We start from the raw sequence: 21,402 nt of genomic DNA on the forward strand, positions 1-21,402 counted from the left end.
GGTCTACAAACACCCAGCGAGCCTGCTCCCTGCCCAGCCCCATCCTGGGTGCTGAGGACACAGGCACATCAGATGCTACTGGTGTGAGTGGGAGTCAGATACCAAGTGGGTACAGGCATGGCAGGATGCCAGAGAGCTGCCCCTGACACCAGGGGATGGGCGGCAGGGAAGGCTTCTTGGAGGGTGACCCTTGAGCTGTCTCATTTTTCCAGGACAAGCAAGAGTGCTTCCCCAGGGGGCAATGACCACCCTCCATCCCCACCCAGAGCCTTCTGGCCTTCCCTGTCATGACACCAATGGCCATACACGGTAACTGCTCACTTAGGATCTCTCTATTCCTATTTCCTTAAGGAAAAGTCCATCTCTTTATCCCTAGAATCTTCCAGAACGGGGTGGGCAGAGGGTCTCTGCTAAAGAAAGAAAAAGGGTAGAGGGGAAACAGGCAGGCTGAGGGCTGTATAGGACAGAAGACTGAAGGCCTGAGCCAGCCCCTGTGCTCAAGGGGTCCACCTCCTCCTCCCAACATGGTTTCCACTTTGTGGTTTCTCTAGCTCCACCCTCTCAGCCCCTCCAGTGTGGTTTGCTCAGCTTCCTGCTACCCACTCTTGCCTGCAACACCATGGCACTAACCATCTACCTTTCCTGCCTCCTGGCCCTGTCGGTGGCAAGCCTGGCCCATGGCATCAAGAGATCCCTCAAGAACCAGGTAAGTGTCTCTCCTTTGCTTTCCATGCTCTTCCTCCACAAGTTTCATGCCTGGGGCTCACCCTTTCAGAAACAACTGCCTTATTCCCATTTCTCAGAGCAACTGAAGCTGTAGAGGTGATTGACATATGCCTAAGCTAACATAGGGAGACAGAACAGGCTAAGCAGCTGATCCCTTAGTCTGATCCCTGTTTCGGGGAAGGCAAGGTGTGATTCCAGCAATGACCCTTCACCTGCTCTTCCCCACCCCCTCGATTTCTTGCCAGGACCCAGGTCCCCAGCCACTGGAGCTGAAACAGGTCTTTGTGTTGTTCCAGATCCAGTACAACCGGAGTTACTCAAACCCAGAAGGTATCATGGGGCATGTGCATCTCTGGTCCCACTCCCCCTTCTCCCATTTAATAGATGAGGAGATTGAGATTCAGGGTGGGGAGTGGGCTTGGCCAAAGCCACTCAGCATAACTGACAGGGCTGTGGGTATACTCCCTGGTTTCCTAAGTGCATAAGCGGGGACAGGATCATTCTTTGCTATGAACTCAGAAGGCAGGCAGCAGCTGTCTGGGGGTGGGGGTGGGGGGACTACCCAGTCTCAGGGTATCGTTTCCATAGCCACTTTCTTGTCACTCCACACAGAAGGTAGACTAGCTTCTAGACATGAGTTCATTCAGAAACACCAAGATACTTATTTTGTGCTCAAGCTGGGACTCTCTCTCCATGCCCATGAGGTCCGAGCCCTGCTCCTGCCCTCTCTCTGGGTCTTATCCTCTGTATAGGGGGATCATCTGAAGGGACCTTTCTGCCCAGGCTGCCCAAGCCATGGACCCATATCCCCCCACCCCCCATCCTTCCCCACCTTCATGTTCCAGCTCTGAAGCTACAGTTAGAGGTGTAAAATGTAGGCAGAGAGGGATGCCTGGGTGGCTCAGTGGTTGAGTCTGCCTTTGGCTCAGGGCGTGATCCTGGAGATCCGGGATTGAGTCCCACATCAGGATCCCTGCATGGAGCCTGCTTCTCCCTCTGCCTCTGCCTCTGTGTCTCTCATGAATAAATAAATAAAATCTTAAAAAAAAAAAAAAAATGGAGGCAGAGAAAGTAACCCAGCAGGAAACCAGTCTCCTCTGATTACGCCCCTTTCTGAGTCACTCTGCCTTCAGACCCTTTACTTGTCTTCTCTGTGGGTGGGTAGAGATGTCCCCCTTACTGCTTCTGGGGGAATCCCAGCCCTAGAGAGGCTGAGGAGCCACTTCCTTGGCCCAGATGTCTGCAGTGTGGCCTGCAAGGGCCACAGGAAAGGAAGCAATGCTCACCTGGGTGGGTGTGGGTGCGGATGCCCTGGCAGTGGCCACTTCCTGCCTCTGGGGTCTTAGGAGGGAACTTAGGACAACCCCCTTCTGGTACAGAATATGCTCGTCGTCTGGACATCTTTGCACACAACCTGGCCCAGGCTCAGCAGCTGGAGGAGGAAGATTTGGGCACAGCCGAGTTTGGGGTGACTCCATTCAGTGACCTCACAGGTACTGGACCCTTCCTGGGCCCTAGGTAGTAGGAGGGGAAACAGAGACTTCTCCAGGGATACTGGCAGATGGGCAGGGCAGACCTTTAGCTTTCATTTTCCAGAGAGAGACCCTGAGGACCAGAGGCCTGGTTGCTTGCCCCAAGTCACAAAAAACAGGGACAGGTCTAGGTCCCAGTCTAGCTCAGGGGTGAGGCAGCAAGTACAAGGGAACGCATCCCAAGAAGAAACTTGGCGCTTTCTGCCATCTCTCCGAGCCGCCACAATGGTGCGCATGAATGTCCTGGCAGATGCTCTCAAGAGCATCAACAACGCTGAAAAGAGAGGCAAGCGCCAGGTTATCAGGCCATGCTCCAAAGTCATTGTCCGATTTCTCACTGTGATGATGAAGCATGGTTACATTGGCGAATTTGAAATCATCGATGATCACAGAGCTGGGAAAATTGTTGTGAACCTCACAGGCAGGTTAAACAAGTGTGATCAGCCCCAGATTTGATGTACAACTGAAAGATCTAGAAATGGCAGAATAACCTGCTCCCATCCCGCCAGTTTGGTTTCATTGTACTGACAACCTCAGCTGGCATCATGGACCACAAAGAAGCAAGATGAAAACACACAGGAGGGAAAATCCTGGGATTCTTTTTCTAGGGATGTAATTCATATGTGCAAATAAAATGCCTCAATGGAAAAAAAAAAAAAAGAAAGAAACTTGGCTTTTCTCTGGGTCTCCATATCAGTGCGTCTCCCAGGGTATCATGGGGATTTAACAGGATGTGGATGGTTGGAGTGGGAGAAGCAGAAATATGGGGAAGAAGTGGTCAAACTTGTGACTCTGGTGGCCCCATCTACCCTCCAGAGGAGGAGTTTGGCCAGTTCTATGGGCATCAGAGGATGGCTGGAGAGGCTCCCAGCGTGGGCAGAAAGGTAGGGTCTGAAGAGTGGGGGGAGCCAGTGCCTCCCACCTGTGACTGGAGGAAGTTGCCCGGCATCATCTCACCCATAAAGCAGCAGGTATCTGCCCCCAGCTGGCCCAATCTAACTTTGGTGGTGGGAGGGGGTGGGGGGCAATGGCCAGACATATGCTCACTAACTCCCTTCCCTGCTAGGGAAACTGCAGCTGCTGCTGGGCCATGGCAGCGGCAGGCAACATTGAGGCTCTGTGGGGCATCAGATACCACCAGCCTGTGGAAGTCTCTGTGCAGGGTATGGCTCAATGAGGGGTGCATGTGAAGGGGTAGAGGGGAAGCACAGGGCAGGGGGGCAGGGTGCAGTCAACCCACATTGTTCCTTCTCACACCAGAGCTGCTTGACTGCGGCCGCTGTGGGGATGGCTGCAAGGGCGGCTTCACCTGGGACGCATTCATAACTGTCCTCAACAACAGTGAGTGCACTGCCTCTCTGGGCGGCTTTTGGGGGGTAGAGGGTGAGGGGGTGGGGTGTTCAGGAGCTGAGCCTCTGCCCTGTTTTATCTCCAGGTGGGTTGGCCAGCGCAAAGGACTACCCATTCTTGGGGAACACCAAACCCCACAGGTGCCTGGCCAAAAAATATAAGAAGGTGGCCTGGATCCAGGACTTCATCATGCTGCAGGGCAATGAGCAGGGTGCGGGCAGAGTGGAGACACGGGCAGGCCTAGGGGTGGGGGGATGAGGGGGTGAATAACAGGGAGAGACAGACCAGGATAGAGGACAGATGAGACTGGGTTAGAGACAGATGGAGGAACAGAGAGGTGGGGGGTGGGGTGAAGGTAGAGCCAAAAGCAGGGGGCACAGAGCAAGCGGGGCCTAATGGCACTTTCCACCCCCAGCAATCGCCTGGTACCTGGCCACCAAAGGCCCCATCACTGTGACCATCAACATGAAGCTACTGCAGGTGGGACAGGGTTAGGCCTTGGAGGCGAGGGACCCCTGGAGGAGGGGGGAGGGCCCCAGACTCAGCCCCTCTGCCCCTGCAGCATTACCAGAGGGGTGTGATCCAGGCCATGCATACCACCTGTGACCCCCAGCGTGTGGACCACTCTGTCCTGCTTGTGGGTTTTGGGAAGAGCAAGTCAGTAGCAGGAAGGCAGGCAGAGGGAGGCTCATCCCGGCCTCGTCCTCACCACCCAATTCCGTACTGGATCCTGAAGAACTCCTGGGGTGCTGAATGGGGTGAGGAGGTGAGTGTGATCTACTCAGGGGACAGGGAAGGACAAGCCCCTCCCCACCTTCTGGCCCTGATGTCCCCTTGACTTCCTAGGGCTACTTCCGGCTGCACCGTGGGAACAATACGTGTGGCATCACTAAGTACCCAGTCACGGCCCGTGTGGACCTGCGGGTGAAGAAGCGCCTGGTGTCCTGTCCACCCTGAGCCTGTGAGGGAGGCCCTCAGCTCTCTCCTGCTATGCCCACGGCCTCCTTGCTGCCTCCACCCATGGCTTTTACCTGTTCTCCTAATCTTGCTATGGCTTGAATAAACCAAGATGAGCTCTCCTGTCTTGTATGTGAACTCAGGTGGGGTGGGGAGAGCACAGACACCCCATACTCTGACAAGTCTCCATGGGGTGCCCCCCAAGCACATACATCCCTATACACGTTCACCGTGATGCTCAGAGACAGATTTGTGGGCTCCTGTGTGTCCGTGCACAGGTTCCTCCAAAGTCACAGCAGCTTTATTGTCAATGTGAGTAGGGTGGCGGGAGCAGACCTCAATCGTGATAGAGGCGCAAGAGGCAGCCACGGAGAGTGCCCATGTAGCGGTCCCAGAGGGCCTGGTGCCTGCAACAGAAAGTGACAGCAACCATTGCCTGAATTTTCACCACATCAGACACACTGCTCTAAGAGCTTCATATACCCAAGGCTGCTTCACTCCTCACACTGTTCTTATGATCATTATCACCATTATCCTCCGGTTCTACAGGGGAAACTGAGGTGTGAAGAGGTTCAGGAACCTATCCAAGGTCAGGTCACAGCCTCTAATGGGGGTGAGGGACACACAGAGAGACTCCCCCCACCAGGGTACAACGGAGAACCCAGAGTTTGCAGGAGGGCTAGGCTCTGGCAGGAGACTGGCTACAGCAAGGCCAAGCTGCAGGGGAAGCCTGGGATCTCTCACCGGAAGCCATCTAGGGAGTGGACAGATGCTGAATACTGATTCAAGAAGAGCCGCACATCATTCAGTGGCCAGTGGTCAGAACGGCAGGGTTCCACGAACTGTGGGCCCAAGGAAACATCTAGCACTGGTACAGCCCAGGGACGGGCTGGGTTGGGGATCAGAGGGCAATGGGCAGGCCAGCTCACCTTCTCCACAAGGTCCACAAACAGGTCTCGGACATCCTTATTGTGGGTCAGCTTGGCAGCCACATTCACCAGCCCCCGGGATAGGTTCTATGAAGCAGAGAGCCTGGAAGGTCTGTCTTCTGTCCCAGAGGCTAGAGGCTGAGCCCAGGGGCTGCAGGAGGGGCAGGCCCTTCCCCAGATCTATCCACCTCCCTCAATCAAATAGCTCCCCAATGTTCCTCCAGCAGGTGGGTAGGAGCAACAGGGCTACCTGCTGGTCAATCCCCAGCATGAGCAAAGGTGCCCAGTGGGGACAATGCAGGGAGGGTGAAGATGCCCAAGGGACAGAGGCTGGATTGGATCACAGACCTTGAAGTTGGCTTCCATTTCCGAGAAGACACCAAGCTTTCCCCGAAGAGCAGTACACACCAGGCTACAGGGAGACAAGGGTAAGCCCAGAGGTGCCTGGGCCCGGACGCAGGCTCTATCCTGTGGCCTCCCCAGAATCACCTCTTGTGCAGGTCCAGAAGGTCCTTGTCAGCCACAAGCATTTTGAGCTCCTTCAAGTCCTGGAGAAACTCCTTGTCTAGATCCACGTCCATGTCATCCACTTGGGAGTCTGGGGGAGGCCCAACAAGGTAATTGGTGTGGGGTAAAAACCCCTCCAGTGATATCCGGAGCCTTACACACCCACCACCTCAACAAACCCCCACAAGACAGAAAAGGAAGCATCAGAAAGGTGAAGTGACACCCCAGACCACAGACCAGCAGCAGGTCCTTTGTGCATAGACAAGCTGGGTGTGGGACACTGGGTTATGAGCAGTGGCGGCTGTGGTGTGGGCACTGAAGAAAGGATGCCCGAAAATGGGGCCCACAGGATAAAGTGCTGGTGGGGAACCAGGCTCTGAGAGCGTGGAGAGGCATCCGGGCACCTGGGTGAGTGGGGGCCTCACCGACGGCTCCAAGGGTCCAGTTCTGGATCATGAGCTCAGCACAGAAGGCAAAGTCACCAAAGCTCAGATACTGCAGTTTTTTCTTCCCTGTCTCGAAGCGGTTGTTGGCAAAGAAGACAATGGCTGCGTAGTCCCTGCAGGAAGGGGAAAGTGGGCCTGTCAGGGTTTCAAATTCCCTTTTAGCAAGCAGCTTGCACCTGCGACATTGGCCAGACATCCGACTTCTGGCCTGTCTCTGCCCCAGCTCACTGCATGACATGCTTCAGGCCACTTTCCTCTGGGCCTCCTTGTTTGTGTACAGAGGTTTCAGCCCAGGTCTCCTAAGGGGTACAGAAGAAGACCTGAGGATAACAGTTACCATTTACTGAGCACTTCCTAAGCCCCAGGGGTTATACCATGGGCTTTATGTGTGGCCTCTCACAACAGTTCCATTGGTAAATGGCCAGGCTGGGATCTGAAGCCAGGCCAGCTTGATCCAAAGTGCAGGCCAGGCGTAGGATAGCCATCCCCCCAATGCAGCAGGGAGGTCAAGTGGGTTGGGGTGGGGAAGGTGGTCCTGCTTCACAGCCCAAGGAAGGAGGGTGCAGGAAGGGGAGATGGCTGGCTCCTTGCCCGACCCCCCTCACCTGGCCAACCGGTCAGACAGGAGGAAGTGTTGCTGAATGTTATCCACCAGGGAACCCCGCATTTCCTCCACCACCTTGAAGACTCGCTTAAAGTTGTCAAACTGTAGGGCAGTTAGGGGAGGAGGGAGGACTGGTCAGAGATTGGTTATCCAATAAACTGATTATTAAACAAACCTCCCTTACCTAGCCATCTATCCAGTCAACAGACTTAGCATGTGGTATTCTTCGATAAACTATTAACTGTTGATACCTGTTACCAATTCAACCATTTTGCCTTGGATAAATGTTTACTCATTTCTATGTCTGAATTCCCCTATTTTAGCATCATGCTCTCCAGTTCTTCATGAACTTGTGCTGAAACTGATCCTCCTGGCTAAGGTCCAGGAAGTAAAAAATGAGCAAATGCTAAACTGTAAAGAGAGAGTGCACAAAAGACACAGAAAAAATACTATAGGCCCAGAAGGGTTACTTCTCCTTGGGCTACCAGAAAGGTTTGCATAGAAGGTGGCATCTGGCTCCCTGCTTTGTATTTCAAGGGGTAAATAAGGCCAAGAATAGTACCCTCCAGGGAAGAGTAGCTGGAGCAAAAAGAAAGGCAGGGGCGTTGGAGAAATATAAGCTGAGAAAGGCTGGCAGAGACCAGACCATGGATGAGTATGAAGGTCAAGGCCACGGAATGTGGCTACTATCCAGGATGGAGTGGGAGAGCCAATTAAAGTTTCTGAGGAGTGAAAAGCTATGGTCAGATCTGAGCTTCTGAAAGAGTAGCTCCCACAGGAGAGTAGGAGATGCTTTGGAGGAGCAAAAGAAGGGACAGGAGACTGGGTATGAAGCCCCTCCCACAATCAGAGGTGAGGGAGGAGAATGGAGCTGGGGCAGTGACCAAAGGGATGGAGTGAAGGGGCAGACTGGACATGGGATGTTGCATTGGGGAGCAGGGGTGCAGTGCCCACTTGTCTCCGGCAGCTCTTGAGGGTGATGCCTGTTTTGGTGCTGATGTCATCCAGGTCTTTCTTGGTGCCCTTGGACAGCTTCTTGCCCAGGACCTCCCGCACAAAGGCCTCGTCAAAGGCATAGTACCTGCGTGGAGGCAGAGGACACCACTGACTTTCCACATTGGAGGGGAAAGGGGGTCCGGCAGGGCCCAGGTCTGGTCCCTCCTGAGACCATCTCAGTTGAGAAGGTCTCAACTTTCTTAGACCTTGTGTAAGTCCCATCCCATCCCGGGCCTCAGTTTCGGCCTGCAAAACGGGTATATGGTCAGTTCGGTTGGCATCCCCACCTCTCAATGAGCAGTGCCTGTCGAGAGGGCGGGATCTGGAAGATTAGCTGGTGCAACAGCTTGGGCGGTGCGTGCAGTAGGCGCTCGAGCATGTGGAAAGTACGGTAGTGGTCCATGGTGTCGCTCTGCAGCACCGCTGCCGTGGCGCCTGTCTGCTCCAGGATTCCCGAGCGCACCCTCAGGGCCACTGCGTCACTTACTGGGGAGTGGGCGATAGCATTAGGCCCCGCTCCGCGAACCCACAGGCCCTCCAGGGATCCCAACTCCAAGTCCAACTCCTAAACATCCCTCACTCCCTCTGCCCAGTTCCCCACAGGACGGAATTCCCGGCCCCGCTCCGTCTCCCATCCCAAACAATCGCTCTTCTAACCCGCTCCGCAGACGGCCCCCCACACACCCGAGTAACCATCCAGCCAGAGGCGATACACGTCCTCGTCGATGAGGGTCGTGTTCCCCACGAAGATGTCCAGCTCGCTGGTCATGGCGACGCCCGGACCCGGGCGCAGCCGCAGCGCCCCAGCTGGAGCGAGCACTCCCCGGGTCCGGCGCGCCGCCGGCAGGCTACTTCCGGGAGCGCGGGGCTTCGGCTCCCGGCACCCGGAGCCAGAGAAGGACCACTTCCGGGACAGAGAGGGTGGGGCAGAAGCGGCGAAGGAGGAGGAGTAGCCCCTCCTCCCAGCGGGAGGGGCAACCCCGGGTCCCCGCCCCCCGTCCCCACCCCCGCGCGTCTCCTGGTGGGGGTTGCAGGAAGGCGCAGAGGAGTCGAGGCCAACAGCTAGTGGCCCCAGCGCCGGCCACCTTCCCCCATCTCCCCCTTTCTCTGCCCTTTTCTGGGCCTCCCTACTTTGACTTGTGTCTTAAATGTAGGAGTTTCACAGACCTCTGTCCTTAATCTTTTCTCTGCAAAAAGTACGTCTCACCTAATGTCCAAGGGCCATTGCTGGGAGCTCCTCAGTCCATCCTGCGGGTGAGACCTCTTCTGGGCATGGGGCCCCTGCTCCTTTGGTTTTAACCCTCGTGGCCCACATCCCACCCCGCCCCGCACTAATGACTTCTCTTACTCGGAGCTCGGAGCTCTGCCTGGGAAGTCCACATCAGGAGGGCTGCCTAGCTGCTTGTTTTTCTACGCTGTTTCCCTACAGGCCCCTCAAAAGCTAGACAGCCTTTTTTCCAATTTGTTTCTTTCCTGCGCTCCTATCTCAGTGATAGTCCCAACATTTACCCAGTTCTCATGCCAGAACCCTGGGTTTTCTCCCAGAGTCCTCTTTCCTCACATTCAGTTCTGCTGATTTGCTTCCTGAATATTTCTAGGATGTTTCGCCCTCTCCACCCCTACGGGCACCTCTCCAGCCCAGTCCTGCATAGCTCTACCTTGCCCATTGACACAGTGTTTCTTACTAATCTCCCTGCCTACATCTCTTCCCCATGGTGCATCCCACACAGAACAGCCTGAATAATTTTTTTAATGTATATTTTAAAATGTTACTCCCCTGCTTAAAATCCTACTTGCCTGTGGCAACGTTCCTGCCAACTACCTTTGTGGCTTCTCTCCCTCAGGTTACCATTTTCTCCACACACCCATCTTTTGAAAACAATGAGCTACTCTCAGGGTTCCTAAAGCAGCTAGGCCCCCAGGGTGTTTCACCATGCTATTCCTGCTTGCTGAAATAGCTCTCTACTCATCAAAGTCCTATACATCTTTCAGGACCCCCCTCAGATTACCACCTCTTCGGGGAAACCTTTCTGGACCATGTCTCTCCCCGCGTTCACTTCTTGTTTAACACAGCCTGTCTTCCCCACTAAATTATGACCTCTTTGTTTTTTTTTAAAACAAATTTTATTTTATTAAGATTTATTTATTTATGACAGACCTAGAGAGAGAGAGGTAGAGACACAGGAGGAGGGAGAAGCAGGCTCCATGCCAGGAGCCCGACGTGGGACTCGATCCCAGAACTCCAGGATCGCGCCCTGGGTCAAAGGCAGGCGCTAAACCGCTGAGCCACCCAGGGATCCCCAATTATGACCTCTTTGAGGACAGGATCAGAATCTTAGTCAAGTTTATTTCTGCCCGAGCTTTGCACACAATAAAAGTTTACTGAATAAATGAATCCCTGTATGTGCCTCCCCACCCTCCGCCCCCACCCTGGACAGGAAACCATCCTTAAGAGGGTAGCCTGATGGTGAGCCAGGCACGTTTGGACTCCGGGTTCCGAAGAGCTGGAAGTGATGTTCAATGAGCCGAAACTCTCGAGCATGAATTAAGCTAGAAAAGTTGGAGACGAGACCCCTCTGGGTTCCGTCAGGGGTGGGCTTGAGAGTCGGTGGCCGACACCGGAGTTTAAGTTCTCAGAAAGAGTCGAGAGGCCTAGGCTAGAGCTTGAGGAAGTTTGGAACTGGGAAGTACGAAGCGCCTAGTTTAGGGTTACCTGTCGCGGAGAGTGGTGGCGCTGGGACCCAGCGTGTGGAAGGGTCACTCCCCTGTCTGGAGTGGGCGGGGAAGGGGCTCGCTCTTTCTCTGTGTCCCATGCTCAAGCCCCGCCCCTTTCAGGAGAGCCTTCTCTGGATTGGCTGTCGTTCCTTAGCGTCATACGGCCCCGCCCCAGCGCGCGCCCCGCCGCGTGCCCACGCCCGGGCGGCTGCTGCAGCCTACGCTACCCCGCCACAGCCTGCCGCCCGCGGAGCCGGAGCCCGACCCGGAGCGCGCAGAGCTCGACGTGGGCTCCTGGGCCGCGGCGGCGGACAGGCGATGCTCCAGAGGCCTGAGCAGCCATGGAGGCCGAGGCGGGCGGCCTGGAGGAGCTGACGGACGAGGAGATGGCGGCTCTAGGCAAGGAAGAGCTGGTGCGGCGCCTGCGGCGGGAGGAGGCGGCACGCCTGGCGGCTCTGGTGCAGCGCGGCCGCCTCATGCAGGAGGTGAATCGGCAGCTGCAGGGTCACCTGGGCGAGATCCGCGAGCTCAAGCAGCTCAACCGGCGCTTACAGGCGGAGAACCGCGAGCTGCGCGACCTCTGCTGCTTCCTGGACTCGGAGCGCCAGCGCGGGCGGCGCGCCGCGCGCCAGTGGCAGCTCTTCGGGACCCAAGCATCCCGAGCCGTGCGCGAGGACTTGGGCGGTTGTTGGCAGAAGCTGGCCGAGCTGGAGGGCCGCCAGGAGGAGCTGCTGCGTGAGAACCTGGCGCTTAAGGAGCTCTGCCTGGCTCTGGGTGAGGAGTGGGGCCCCCGGGGCGGCCCCGGCGGTGCTGGCGGCTCAAGCTCCGGGCCGACACCCGAGCTCGCCTTGCCCCCCTGCGGGCCCCGCGACCTGGGCGATGGAAGCTCCAGCACCGGCAGCGTGGGCAGTCCAGATCAGTTGCCCCTGGCCTGCTCCCCGGATGACTGAGGCTCATCTTCCTTCACGTCGACGCCCGACCAGACTGCTTCCCAAGCGCCGGGACTGCGGTGGACCTCCGGACCTGGACGCCGTCCCGCCTGTGCACGAGGGGCCGCTGGCATGGATTTGGAAACTCTGGCACTGAGGAGGGCCCCTTGCTCTCTCTTGGTGGGGCAGCAGGGAGACTGGAGGCTGGAGCGGAGGGACGTGCTGGGAGCGGGGTGGGGGCTAATAAACTGGAACGGAAGCAGAGCCCCTGGCCTGGGCTGCGTCTGTTTGGGACTCCCCGGGGTGGGACGAGGGCGGGGACGTTGAGACGGGGTACCATTACCGTCCGGAGGGGCTGCAGAACTAAGGTGGCTGACTCCCCCACTCCCTCAAGCCTGGGGCAGGATGTGGGACGGTGGTAAGCCCCTAGCTCCCCCCATTAGACCTCCGGAGGGGCCGTAATCCGGCCCCTGAAGTGGCTCCAGCTCCCTTCCCGGCTCCTTCCTGTCTAAGACAATGGGGCAGGAAGCAGGTGTTGGGGGCCTAGAACCCACTCAGCGGCCTCCCCCGAGGCTGAAAAGGGCATAAGAGCGCCCTCCTGTGGCGCATGCAGGCGAGCTGTGGGCCCCCATCAGGAGAAAGACAGATAATCCTTTTAGTTTGCACCCAGCAGCACTCCATTCCTCCTTTCAATCCTGGAGATGAGGCATAGCGGATGTAACAATTCCTCAGATAAGACAACTGAGGTCCAGATATCAAATAATTTTCCAAAGTCATGCAGTAAGTCTGTAGAACTGAGACCGGAGCCTAGGGCTTCTGGTTTGAAATGTTCTCCCTTTTGCTTCTGGGTTCAGTGAGACCAGGACAGAGCTTCGAGCTTTTTATTCCATTTTGGCAGGTTTGTATAAAAATACTCTCTGTAGGAAAATAAATAGCAGCTGCCTTCGTTGTGGAGGCTTGGATTCCCTGGAGCTAAAGTCTTCTCAGAGCTGGTGGGGGGAAGGGGGCTGCAGTTCAGCTCCTCACAGAAGCCTCTGGCACTCTCCTACCATTCAGGAGGGCCAGCAGAATGCCCTGGTTCAATCACTTGGTGCTGCTGGCAGTGTGGGCCTGGGTGAGTTAGTGTTCTAGGCTGGTAGAATACCACCTTCTGTCAGAGTAGGATTGGGTGGATCACAGGAAGAGGGTGATGAAGACTATAGGTGTGGTGGTCTGAAGGGGGTTAGGGCTCTAGAGGACCCTGAGGGATCTACAAAGTCCTTTTTGGTTGCCAGGAGTTTTCTCGCACAAATGGGAAATATTTTGTCTCTGATTTAGTGCAAATTGTGCTAAAGAAGCCAGCTCTGGAAAAACAGTGGGCAGTTACATGACCCCAAGCTGGCTCTACTAGGAAGCAAAATATGCTCAGTGTCATCTGGAGGAATGGAGAAGAACCTGCTGAAGAGGGCATGGGATTATGGTCCAGACCAGCTGGACCATAATGGGTCCCCCAATGGGTGGGGAGACATTGGCTAGAGTGGCATCCCCTGGTACCGGGGCTGAGGTGCCTCATAAGGCAAGGAGGGTGGGGGAGCCGAGAGGGTCAGAGGATGGGTCCCCGCTGCTACTGCTGCTCCTGCGATGGGCTGAGGCGCAGGGCTCAGGGGTGCTAGGGTAAGTGAAGACCGGACTAGGGGTGAAAGGAGTCAGGGAGGGTGTGGTCATGAGTGTGGGGGTGTGCAATGCTTCGGGTTCAAGCACAGGCCCCGAGGAAAGAGAGATACAAGGTACAGGGCCGGAGGTGGCTGGTGGGCTGCTAGGACCGCCCGCGCCGCCAGTGTCGCTCTCCGTGGCCCCTTCCGGGATTTTGCAGATGGGGCGGTGGGCTTCAAGCACGAGCTCCAGGCGCTCCTTCTGCTTCTGCAGCTCCTCAATCTCTCGCTGCAGACCGGATTTCTCGTCCTCCAGTTTGTCGGTCTCCTGCAGAGGGTTAGGAGAGGAGTTAGAAGATGAGGGCTGAGTACCGCGTAGCCTCAGGAGGTGGTGGTAATTGGGGGAATGGGGGTGGGGGGGTGGGGTCTCCAGGGTGTCTGGACTACAACTCCCATGAGCCCTTGGAAGAAAATGGTCACGACTCCCTTCGGGCCCGGGAGCATCTTAGAAGGAGATTGTCCGCGGAAGCTTTGACTCTCCTCTGCTTTCCTGGGAGTGAGACGCGCGGTAACTAATTCCTAATCGCATTTTTCTCGTCGTTTTCTCCGAAGGACTGCTCCTCCAGCGGGGACTGGGGGAAGGGGACTTAATATACCGGCGCCCCTCTGGGGCCCTGCAAGCTCAGGGGAGCCGCGCCCGTCTGAGGTTCGGTGGGCCGCGGCCTGGACACCCTCCGCACCGGTGGGTGCTCACCGCCTGCAGGAAGTCGGTCAGTTCCTTCCTCCGGTTCCTGCACTTGGCCGCGGCCAGCTTGTTCCGCTCGCGCCTCACTCGACGGCGCTCCTCCTCCTCGGGGCTGATCTGGACGGGTAGAGGGAATAGTGAGGTAGACCCTGGGCCTCTGGTTGCCCGGCACTCGCCCTGTGCAGTGGCCCAGTGCTAGGACCCTGCGGTGGGCATGGCAGTGCCGGGGACCCGCGAGCCTGCGCTTCAGGGATCACAGCGCCGCGACTGGTTCTCCGCACTCACGCTTTAGTAAGATTGAATTAATCAGATTTCTTCCTCCTCGGACCCAGCTTTTGCCTCCTTTGGTTCCTCTTTCAGAAGCACCCCCCCCCCCCCCCCCCCGCCCATCGCCACCACATACTCCGTAAACCTTTACCCCCGTCATCTCTCAGGACTCAACTAAGATACCCCCACTCTTACAGGGAGCTTCCTCTCGTTGCCCAGCCAGAAGTAGCCTTTATTACTCTGAGCCTCTGGGACCCAGCTGCTCTTTCTCGAAGGACCCTCATTCTCCACCCCCCCTTAAAAAAAAAGATTTTATTTGTTCATGAGAGACAGAGTCAGAGACATAGGCAGAGGGAGAAGCAGGCTCCCCGCGGGGCGCCTGATGCGGAACTCAATCCCAGGACCCTGGGATCACCAGCAAGCCCAAGGCAGACACTCAACCACTGAGCCACCCAAGTGTCCTCTTCCCCAGGGGTTTGTAAGCACTAAGAGGAGTTCATGAGTGTTGCTGCTGAGTAAGTTTTTTATTTATTTATTTATTTTTATTTTTTTATTTTTTTTTTTAGTTTTTTATTTTTTAAATTTTATTTATTTATTTATTTAGTAAGTTGTTTTTTATTAGGAACCTATTACGTGCCGGCTAAGAACTTTACACAGATTCTTTACCCAACTTTCCATATAAGGAACTGAAGCCCAGAGAGGATAGATAACTCCTTTATGGTCCCAGAGCAGAAATTAAAATCCACTCACTCTATTCAATATTGAGAGGCCTGCTGATGGGGACCAGCCCCCCACAAAGAACCCCACTTAGAGCTCATAGCCCCTGTCTAGGAGTCCCAGAAACAAATAGCTACCCTCAGGTCAGGGCTAAAGAAGTCCAGGAGCCTGCCTCTGGGACCTCACAGCATGGTCCTCTTCTCCAGTTGGTCACACTGCCAATCCTGCTGTTTCTGGGAAAGCCACTCCTGTCTAACTGTTCATCTTTGCAAGATCCTGACTTCTCATCTACCCTGCTGTCAGGGCAAGCTCCTTAATGAGTAAGTCTCACTCCAGTACAGTCTCATAAACCAAAATGAAAGAGGAGCAACTCCCTTAAAGACCCTCTATCTCTTATTTATGTTGGTAAAGATTTTTTTTTTTTTAAAGCAGTGTGAAGGCAGGAGTCCTGGTTGGGGAGTCAAGAGTTCCCAACTCACTCTGCTTCAAGCCTCTGATAGCTCTGGATGAAATAGTGTGGCTTGATGGTTAGGATCTCACTTTAGAATTGAAAAGACCGGGCAGCCCCAGTGGTGCAGCGGTTTAGCGCCGCCTGCAGCCCAGGGCGTGATCCTGGAGACCCGGGATCAAGTCCCACCTCAGGCTCTCTGTGTGGTACCTGCTTCTCCCTCTGCCTGTGTCTCTGCCTCTCTCTGTCTCTATATATATAAAAAAAAAAAAAAAAAAAAAGAATTATTCCCAGAATTGAAAAGACCTGTCTCATTACTCACTACTTGTGTAATCTGGGCAAGTGATTACCTCTGTGCCTTCATTTCTCAGCTGTAAAGTGGAGAAAACCAGAGTGCATCCCTAGAGGCTATTTGTAAAGATTAAATGAGATAGGGAAACAGCCCCAGAGAGTAGCTACAGGGAACCCTCCCCAGCACATAGACAGCATACATCTCAGCAGGTGGAGACCCTCTACCAGTCCACACACCTTTCCACATGTACACCTTACACATTCTCACCTCCACCTCTATTCTTGTTCCTGCCATCCTCTCTCCCTGAAATGTCTTTTCTTTCATCTCTATCTATGAAGATCCTACCCATCCTTCTGGGCTAATATACCTCCAGCTTCAAAAAGCTTTCCCTAGCCTAGAATCACCTCTTGCCCTCTGGATCACCCCAAGGGCTCCTATTACTCTCGGCCTTGGCCAGGAGTCATCAGTGGCTCTTCTTCCCCAGCACTCCCTTTCTAAGCCTGTGTTTTTGTTTTGTTTTGTTTTAGATTTTATTTACTTATTCATGAGAAAGAGAGAGGCAGAGACACAGGCAGAGGGAGAAGCAGGCTCCATGCAGGGAGCCCGACATGGGACTCGATCATGGGTCTCCAGGATCAGCCCTGGGCTGAAGGCAGTGCTAAACTGCTGAGCCACCCGGGCTGCCTTGCCTGTGTTCTTTTGGCCAAGAACTTGTCCTCTGCACCTCAGCACCCCTATGGGCATCAGAACCAGTGCAATGCCTTTGCTACCTTACCTGTTCACAGGGTCGGCGACGTACCCCTGGAGGTGGCCCTAGGGCCCGGATGACTCCTGGCCGGGGCTGTGGGGGGCTGTACTGGGGGTAGGTCAGAGGCCTGGGGTAGCTGCTGGGTCCCAGGAAGTGGGGTTGCACCATCCACTGCAGGTCCTGGCTGCCACTCACAGCATTGATGCTTGGCACGAGGTGGAACTTCTGAGGCATAAGAAATGGAAAGCCAAGGATGAAGTCTGTGTAGGTTGAGGGGCTTCAACAGGACAGAAGCCACAATTTCATCCACCGTCAATGCAGCTGCTCATTCCGTATGACCAGAAAGAGCACAACTTGACAGAGAGACTAACTTGGTGACAAATCCCTGCTTGGGAGCTGTGTGACTTTGGGTCTCATAACCTTGCTGTGCCTTCATTACCCTGTCAGAACTAATACATATAACATATGAATTCCAGGCACTGTCCCAACCACGTTACAAATACTGACTCATAATTTGCACAACAGTGTCTTCATTTTCAGACAGAGAAACAGTTGTCCATAGATCCATAGCCAGTAAGTAGGAAGTGGAGTTTGGCCCTGGCACCTAGGCTCTCAGCTACTCCCGTACTCTGCCTGAGTCCCATCTGCATAGAAAAATTCCAGCTCCTAACTCCAGGGGTGGCTGTGAGAATCCAGTGAGAGAATGTGTGTGACAGTGCCTGGTAAGTGGCAGGTGTCCAATGCACAGAGGCTGTGGTGGCAAGAACCACTGCCCTGGGTTTAGGCTGTCCCAGTTAGCTCTTAGTTCAGCCACTTACTGGCTATGACTCTGGGCAAGTTATTTAACCTCAATGTGCCTGGGTTTCCTTGTTTTTAATATTGGTGTAAGTGAGGATTATGGCATTTCATTGATGCTAAGAAATGCCTTTTAATAGCTCTAAATCATAGTTGGATTGGCAACTTTAGGAAAATTTAGTGACATTAAACAATGGTGTGGGTTTTCAAATCAATGAATTCTTCGATTCTGTGAAATACAATACGGTTAATGAGGTAGAAACCTCCCCGAACCATGCAAGCTGCACTGTATGTACTCTATGTATTACCTGCCAAGATTTTCTTTCAGCCAGAAATCTGAGGAAAGAGTTGAGATGGGGAATCAGTGTTCCCGGAAGAGAACTGGGTTCAAGCCTTGGGGCTGGGCCCTGGCGCCCAAGCGTCCCGGAAGCGTGCCACAAGCCCAGGCAAGTCCAGGCAGCGGTGTCCCAAGCCCGGCGCTGCGGGCCCAGTGGCCCAGTGACCCCAGTTCCGGGACGAAGGCACCCCTGGCGGCACCTCTCGCTCCCGATGTAGCCCGGGCCAGGGCCGCTCCAGGCCAGGAAGGGAGGGGCGCCCCGGGTGAGTCAGCCACCGTGACTCGGCCGCTGTGACTCGGCAGAACGGACGCCGCTCCTTCCCTCCCCTAGCGACACGTGCGCGCTGCCCCTCGACAGGAAATGGGCACCTGCAACCACCCGAGTCCCCCCAGCCTGCAGCAGGGCGCCGTTCGGTGCCGAGAGGCGGGGGCGCGGGAGCTGCCGGCTGCAAGACCACGCGCACGTCCCGGCATCTCGCAGTCTCCCCTGGCCCCAGCCTGTAAAGGTGAGGAGCACCAGTTTCCCGGAGCCCACCGGGCTGCACTGCGCCGAGAAGGGGATAAGGGCGACGAGGTAGAGAGGGACAGACAAATGGACACACTGACTCTCAGACAGTGCTGAGGATTCCCAGTCTGTGGGATCCCGCCTCCCTTCGGTGTGGGGACTTCTCGGCCTCAGCCCAGGTACGGGATCCCGGGAATTTAGTCCGAGATGGATCAGACCCTCTGATCCCGTCCGAGCCGGGACTAATCTCAGACTAAGGGGCGCCCTTCTGACGCATACAGAACAAAGAAATTAGGCGTGGACGAGAGGAAAGAAAGAAGGTGACAGAGACGGCGGGACAGATGACAGCAGACAGCGAAGGAAAAAGGGGCGAGCGAGAGGAGACGGTCGCAGATCCTGGCTCCAGACGGTGGAGAACGAGCAGCATCCGCGGCCACAGCCACGGCCACTGCCGCGGACCCAGGTCCAGACCCTTCTCCTGCTCCCGGCCCCATCCCAGAGCGTGCGGGAGCTGACCGCAGCGTCCCAGGCGCTGTCCACCCGGGAAGCCCAGGCGGTGGGGCCCTCTCACCTGCTGGCCTGAAGTGGGGGTCTGCGCCGGGCCGCCGTACGCACCGCCGGCCCCGGAGCTCGGTCCGGGTTCCCCGAAGTCTCGGAACATGCCCTGGCTGGCTGCTCTGTGGGGTCCGCGTCGGCTGCTTGGGTTCTGACTCACTTGCTCCTCTTTTCTTTTTATGAATGAAAAGTTCTCGGGCTGAACCACTTGGATAGGGGGGGAGGAGCGGGCGATTTTCAACGGCGCTGGACACCTCGCGGCTCCACCTCCCCAGACGCACCGCCCTCTGCCAGTCCGCGCTGAACTTCTCTACGCCTCCCGCAGTCCGGTAGCCGCCTTTTCGTAGGGAAGGGGACGGACCTGGCGTCCCCGAGCGGCAGGTCTGCCCCCTCTGACGTAGTTGCCCATACATGGTGCAATTTCCTCGCCGCGCCCAGGTGGAGCCGAGGATTCCCCCGCGGATTTACGCACCTGCCTGCAGCTGGGCGCCCCGCCGCGTCCCGCCCGCGAGCCCAGACTATGGGCCGCGGTCCCACTCCCGGGAGCCCATTCACCGCCTGGTCTCGCCTTAGTTTTTGCCTCCTTCAGATGGGACGAAGTAATTACGCCTTGCAGCACGTGGGAGGTTGGAATGAAGAATGAGGAAAGGGTCTGGAAACAGTAAAGTGGATTATAAATGTGCTTGTTGTGGTTATTCTTTTATTTACTAGATGCTTACTTCATGCTAGGGACCACGCTACTGCCATCTAAGGCTTCACAGTGGTGGCGTGAGGCCCTTTTGCTGGCATTGTTTAAAGGTTCAGGCATAGTAAAAGTGGACAAATGATAAAGTAGGGTTACCAACGGGGTAGTATATTTTAGATGTTTACAATGAGCCTGTTAATGGTTTGAACTACCCACAAATACAAGGCAACCTGATTGTGCTACTCATAATTTAATTTTGGAAGCTGTAACAAGTTTTAGTTCAGAGCCCCTATAAGCAGTAAGAGCCTGCAGTGGGACACAGTTGTCCTGTGGGCTGATACATGCCATCTTCTTTAAATACTGCCACTGGTCTTTAAATACTGCCAAATAAGGCTTGGAAGCCTTATTTGGAGATTATGTCAAAGGTCTGTATGAATGTGAGGCCAGGGCCAAATTTTGACAACCAAGGCCAACCGCCCTGGGGAGTAGTAGGTACTGTCATCATCCCTATTTTACAGATGGGAAAACTAAGGCTGGGAGATGTTGAAATGAAGTGCCTAATATCACTAAGTGAGTAGCTGAAGGAGGTTGTCAAATAAGGGCTGTGGGTCCAAGCCCAGGCTCAGGCAAGATTTCTCAAAGACCCTCTCAATAACTTTCTCATGGGTAAAGAACATCAGTGCTGAGAGGACCATCCCAAAGCTTCTCTACTTCCTCCCACTCTGCAGATGGGAAAACTAAGGCCCAGCAAGACTAAAGAGCTGCCAATGTCACACAACTATAGAAAGAGAGCTGGGCTCTCCTGCTTTCCACTGCTACCTCCATTTGATCAGCTCCAGTTTTGTCCACAGGGAATAAAGAGTTCAGGGAAGGAAGGTCCTGGGCTGCCTTCCTTGGGGACTCAGGCCAGGAGTCTGTGGGTGCATTCAGGACTCAGAGACAGGCCACCTTGGCCCTGGGCTTCCAGTCCCAGAGCTACTACCATTTTCTGTTTGTGGCCCTGGCTGGGTTAACTTCCCTATGAATCCCAGACCCAATGGGAATAATTGGGCCTCCTGCTGACCTCATGGTGTTGCTATAGGATCAAATGAGATCATAAATGTGAAAGTGCTTTGTAAGCTATAAAGTGCTGTGTACTCACAAGGCGGTTACCAGCTTGGTGCCTCTCCCTTGTCCAATGCCTGTCTTTTTCTAAAAAGGAAAGAAACCAACAGCAGTTTACCAGCATAAGAAAAACAGAGATGAAAGAGAGAGAGAGAGAGAGAGAGAGAGAGAGAGAGAGAGATTTGAGGCACTGTGATCCATGGAAAAGAATGTGCATGCCAGAATCAGACAACTCTGGGTTCTGAAGTTTGAATTCTGGTTAGGCTGCTTGCCAGCTGTGAGATCTAGATGACACAAACAATCTCTCAGAGCCTCTGTGTCCTGTTCTGTAAAATGGAAGCGTAAAGGTAATTACGTCTCAGGGCTGTTAGAGAATAGAAATAAAATTATATCACATGTTTAGCCCAGTGGATAGTAAGAACTTGAGAAATGGCAAAAATAAATAGACATGTTAGTAAAAACTTCAGAAGTGGGAGCCCTTGGGGTTCTGATCACATGCTAGGGCAATCATGCAGTGTACTCATACTACTGATGTTCTAACTCTTTGGCTGAGATGGGTTGAGGTGACAAAGGTGGCCAGATGGTGGCACATGTGAGGACTGACAGGTCAGCCTTGACAGCATATACGTGCCAGATCCAGAAACACCATGCTGTCCCACTCCCCCAGCATCCTGGGGCAGTGACTGAGCAGGGGCTCAGGTCTCAAATCTCTGTGTGTGATTACATGGTTCTGAAAGTCCCTTCCTGCTCTAACCGTTGGTGGAGCCACAAGGAGGTCCTTTCAGAGGCAGCACATTCCAAGCTCCTCAATCACTAACTCCTGCTTCGTGGCTGCAGAAACGTTCCTGATCCCTGACCTCACCAGCTCCCACTCAGGGAGGC

General features: G+C 54.9%; 4 protein-coding genes, 1 long non-coding RNA gene and 1 pseudogene across 5 annotated transcripts; 4 read left to right on the top strand and 2 right to left on the bottom strand.

Moving 5' to 3' along the window:
* Positions 1–244: 244 nt before the first annotated feature.
* On the top strand, positions 245–4,686 carry CTSW (cathepsin W). Its single transcript, XM_026004405.2, has 10 exons — positions 245–706; positions 972–1,056; positions 2,106–2,219; positions 3,075–3,229; positions 3,325–3,421; positions 3,519–3,599; positions 3,694–3,819; positions 4,024–4,088; positions 4,171–4,374; positions 4,455–4,686. The coding sequence occupies exons 1-10, from the start codon at positions 620–622 to the stop codon at positions 4,563–4,565; spliced, it is 1,125 nt and encodes a 374-aa protein (XP_025860190.1). The 5' UTR covers positions 245–619; the 3' UTR covers positions 4,566–4,686.
* Positions 2,465–2,918, top strand: LOC112924241 (small ribosomal subunit protein uS8-like; annotated as a pseudogene).
* Positions 4,687–4,814: 128 nt separating the features above from the next.
* Positions 4,815–8,956, bottom strand: FIBP (FGF1 intracellular binding protein). Its single transcript, XM_026004404.2, has 10 exons — positions 8,732–8,956; positions 8,335–8,533; positions 8,006–8,132; positions 7,053–7,153; positions 6,427–6,560; positions 5,984–6,092; positions 5,843–5,906; positions 5,495–5,581; positions 5,310–5,407; positions 4,815–4,972 (listed from the first exon to the last, which is right to left on the bottom strand). Exons 1-10 carry the CDS (start codon positions 8,814–8,816, stop codon positions 4,903–4,905), a joined length of 1,074 nt encoding a protein of 357 aa, XP_025860189.1. The 5' UTR covers positions 8,817–8,956; the 3' UTR covers positions 4,815–4,902.
* A 1,833-nt stretch (positions 8,957–10,789) lies between these two features.
* Positions 10,790–11,955, top strand: CCDC85B (coiled-coil domain containing 85B). Its single transcript, XM_026004400.2, has one exon. It carries the CDS (start codon positions 11,104–11,106, stop codon positions 11,710–11,712), a length of 609 nt encoding a protein of 202 aa, XP_025860185.1. The 5' UTR covers positions 10,790–11,103; the 3' UTR covers positions 11,713–11,955.
* A 603-nt stretch (positions 11,956–12,558) lies between these two features.
* FOSL1 (FOS like 1, AP-1 transcription factor subunit) lies at positions 12,559–19,283 on the bottom strand. Its single transcript, XM_026004402.2, has 4 exons — positions 18,748–19,283; positions 16,567–16,764; positions 14,077–14,184; positions 12,559–13,650 (listed from the first exon to the last, which is right to left on the bottom strand). Exons 1-4 carry the CDS (start codon positions 18,835–18,837, stop codon positions 13,240–13,242), a joined length of 807 nt encoding a protein of 268 aa, XP_025860187.1. The 5' UTR covers positions 18,838–19,283; the 3' UTR covers positions 12,559–13,239.
* Positions 18,003–19,413, top strand: LOC140599139 (uncharacterized). The gene is made up of 2 exons (XR_012001883.1): positions 18,003–18,177; positions 18,458–19,413. It is a non-coding gene; the product is annotated as an uncharacterized lncRNA (long non-coding RNA).
* Positions 19,414–21,402: the final 1,989 nt, after the last annotated feature.

This window comes from Vulpes vulpes, chromosome 5, assembly GCF_048418805.1.
Source record: "Vulpes vulpes isolate BD-2025 chromosome 5, VulVul3, whole genome shotgun sequence".
Lineage (NCBI taxonomy): Eukaryota > Metazoa > Chordata > Mammalia > Carnivora > Canidae > Vulpes > Vulpes vulpes.

What these genes read in the sequence shown, in the direction of transcription:
- FOSL1 (XM_026004402.2), bottom strand. Translation starts at nt 18,837, where the DNA reads ATGTTCCGAGACTTCGGGGAACCCGGACCGAGCTCCGGGGCCGGCGGT. An exon ending in CCCCCACTTCAGGCCAGCAG is followed by an intron (nt 16,765 to 18,747) that starts GTGAGAGGGCCC and finishes CTTATGCCTCAG; the next exon opens with AAGTTCCACCTCGTGCCAAG. An exon ending in TGACCGACTTCCTGCAGGCG is followed by an intron (nt 13,651 to 14,076) that starts GTGAGCACCCAC and finishes AACCCTCTGCAG; the next exon opens with GAGACCGACAAACTGGAGGA.
- CTSW (XM_026004405.2), top strand. Translation starts at nt 620, where the DNA reads ATGGCACTAACCATCTACCTTTCCTGCCTCCTGGCCCTGTCGGTGGCA. An exon ending in AGAGATCCCTCAAGAACCAG is followed by an intron (nt 707 to 971) that starts GTAAGTGTCTCT and finishes ATTTCTTGCCAG; the next exon opens with GACCCAGGTCCCCAGCCACT. An exon ending in GAGTTACTCAAACCCAGAAG is followed by an intron (nt 1,057 to 2,105) that starts GTATCATGGGGC and finishes CTTCTGGTACAG; the next exon opens with AATATGCTCGTCGTCTGGAC.
- FIBP (XM_026004404.2), bottom strand. Translation starts at nt 8,816, where the DNA reads ATGACCAGCGAGCTGGACATCTTCGTGGGGAACACGACCCTCATCGAC. An exon ending in TCAAGAGCTGCCGGAGACAA is followed by an intron (nt 7,154 to 8,005) that starts GTGGGCACTGCA and finishes ACTGCCCTACAG; the next exon opens with TTTGACAACTTTAAGCGAGT. An exon ending in AAATGGAAGCCAACTTCAAG is followed by an intron (nt 5,582 to 5,842) that starts GTCTGTGATCCA and finishes TCTGCTTCATAG; the next exon opens with AACCTATCCCGGGGGCTGGT.
- CCDC85B (XM_026004400.2), top strand. Translation starts at nt 11,104, where the DNA reads ATGGAGGCCGAGGCGGGCGGCCTGGAGGAGCTGACGGACGAGGAGATG.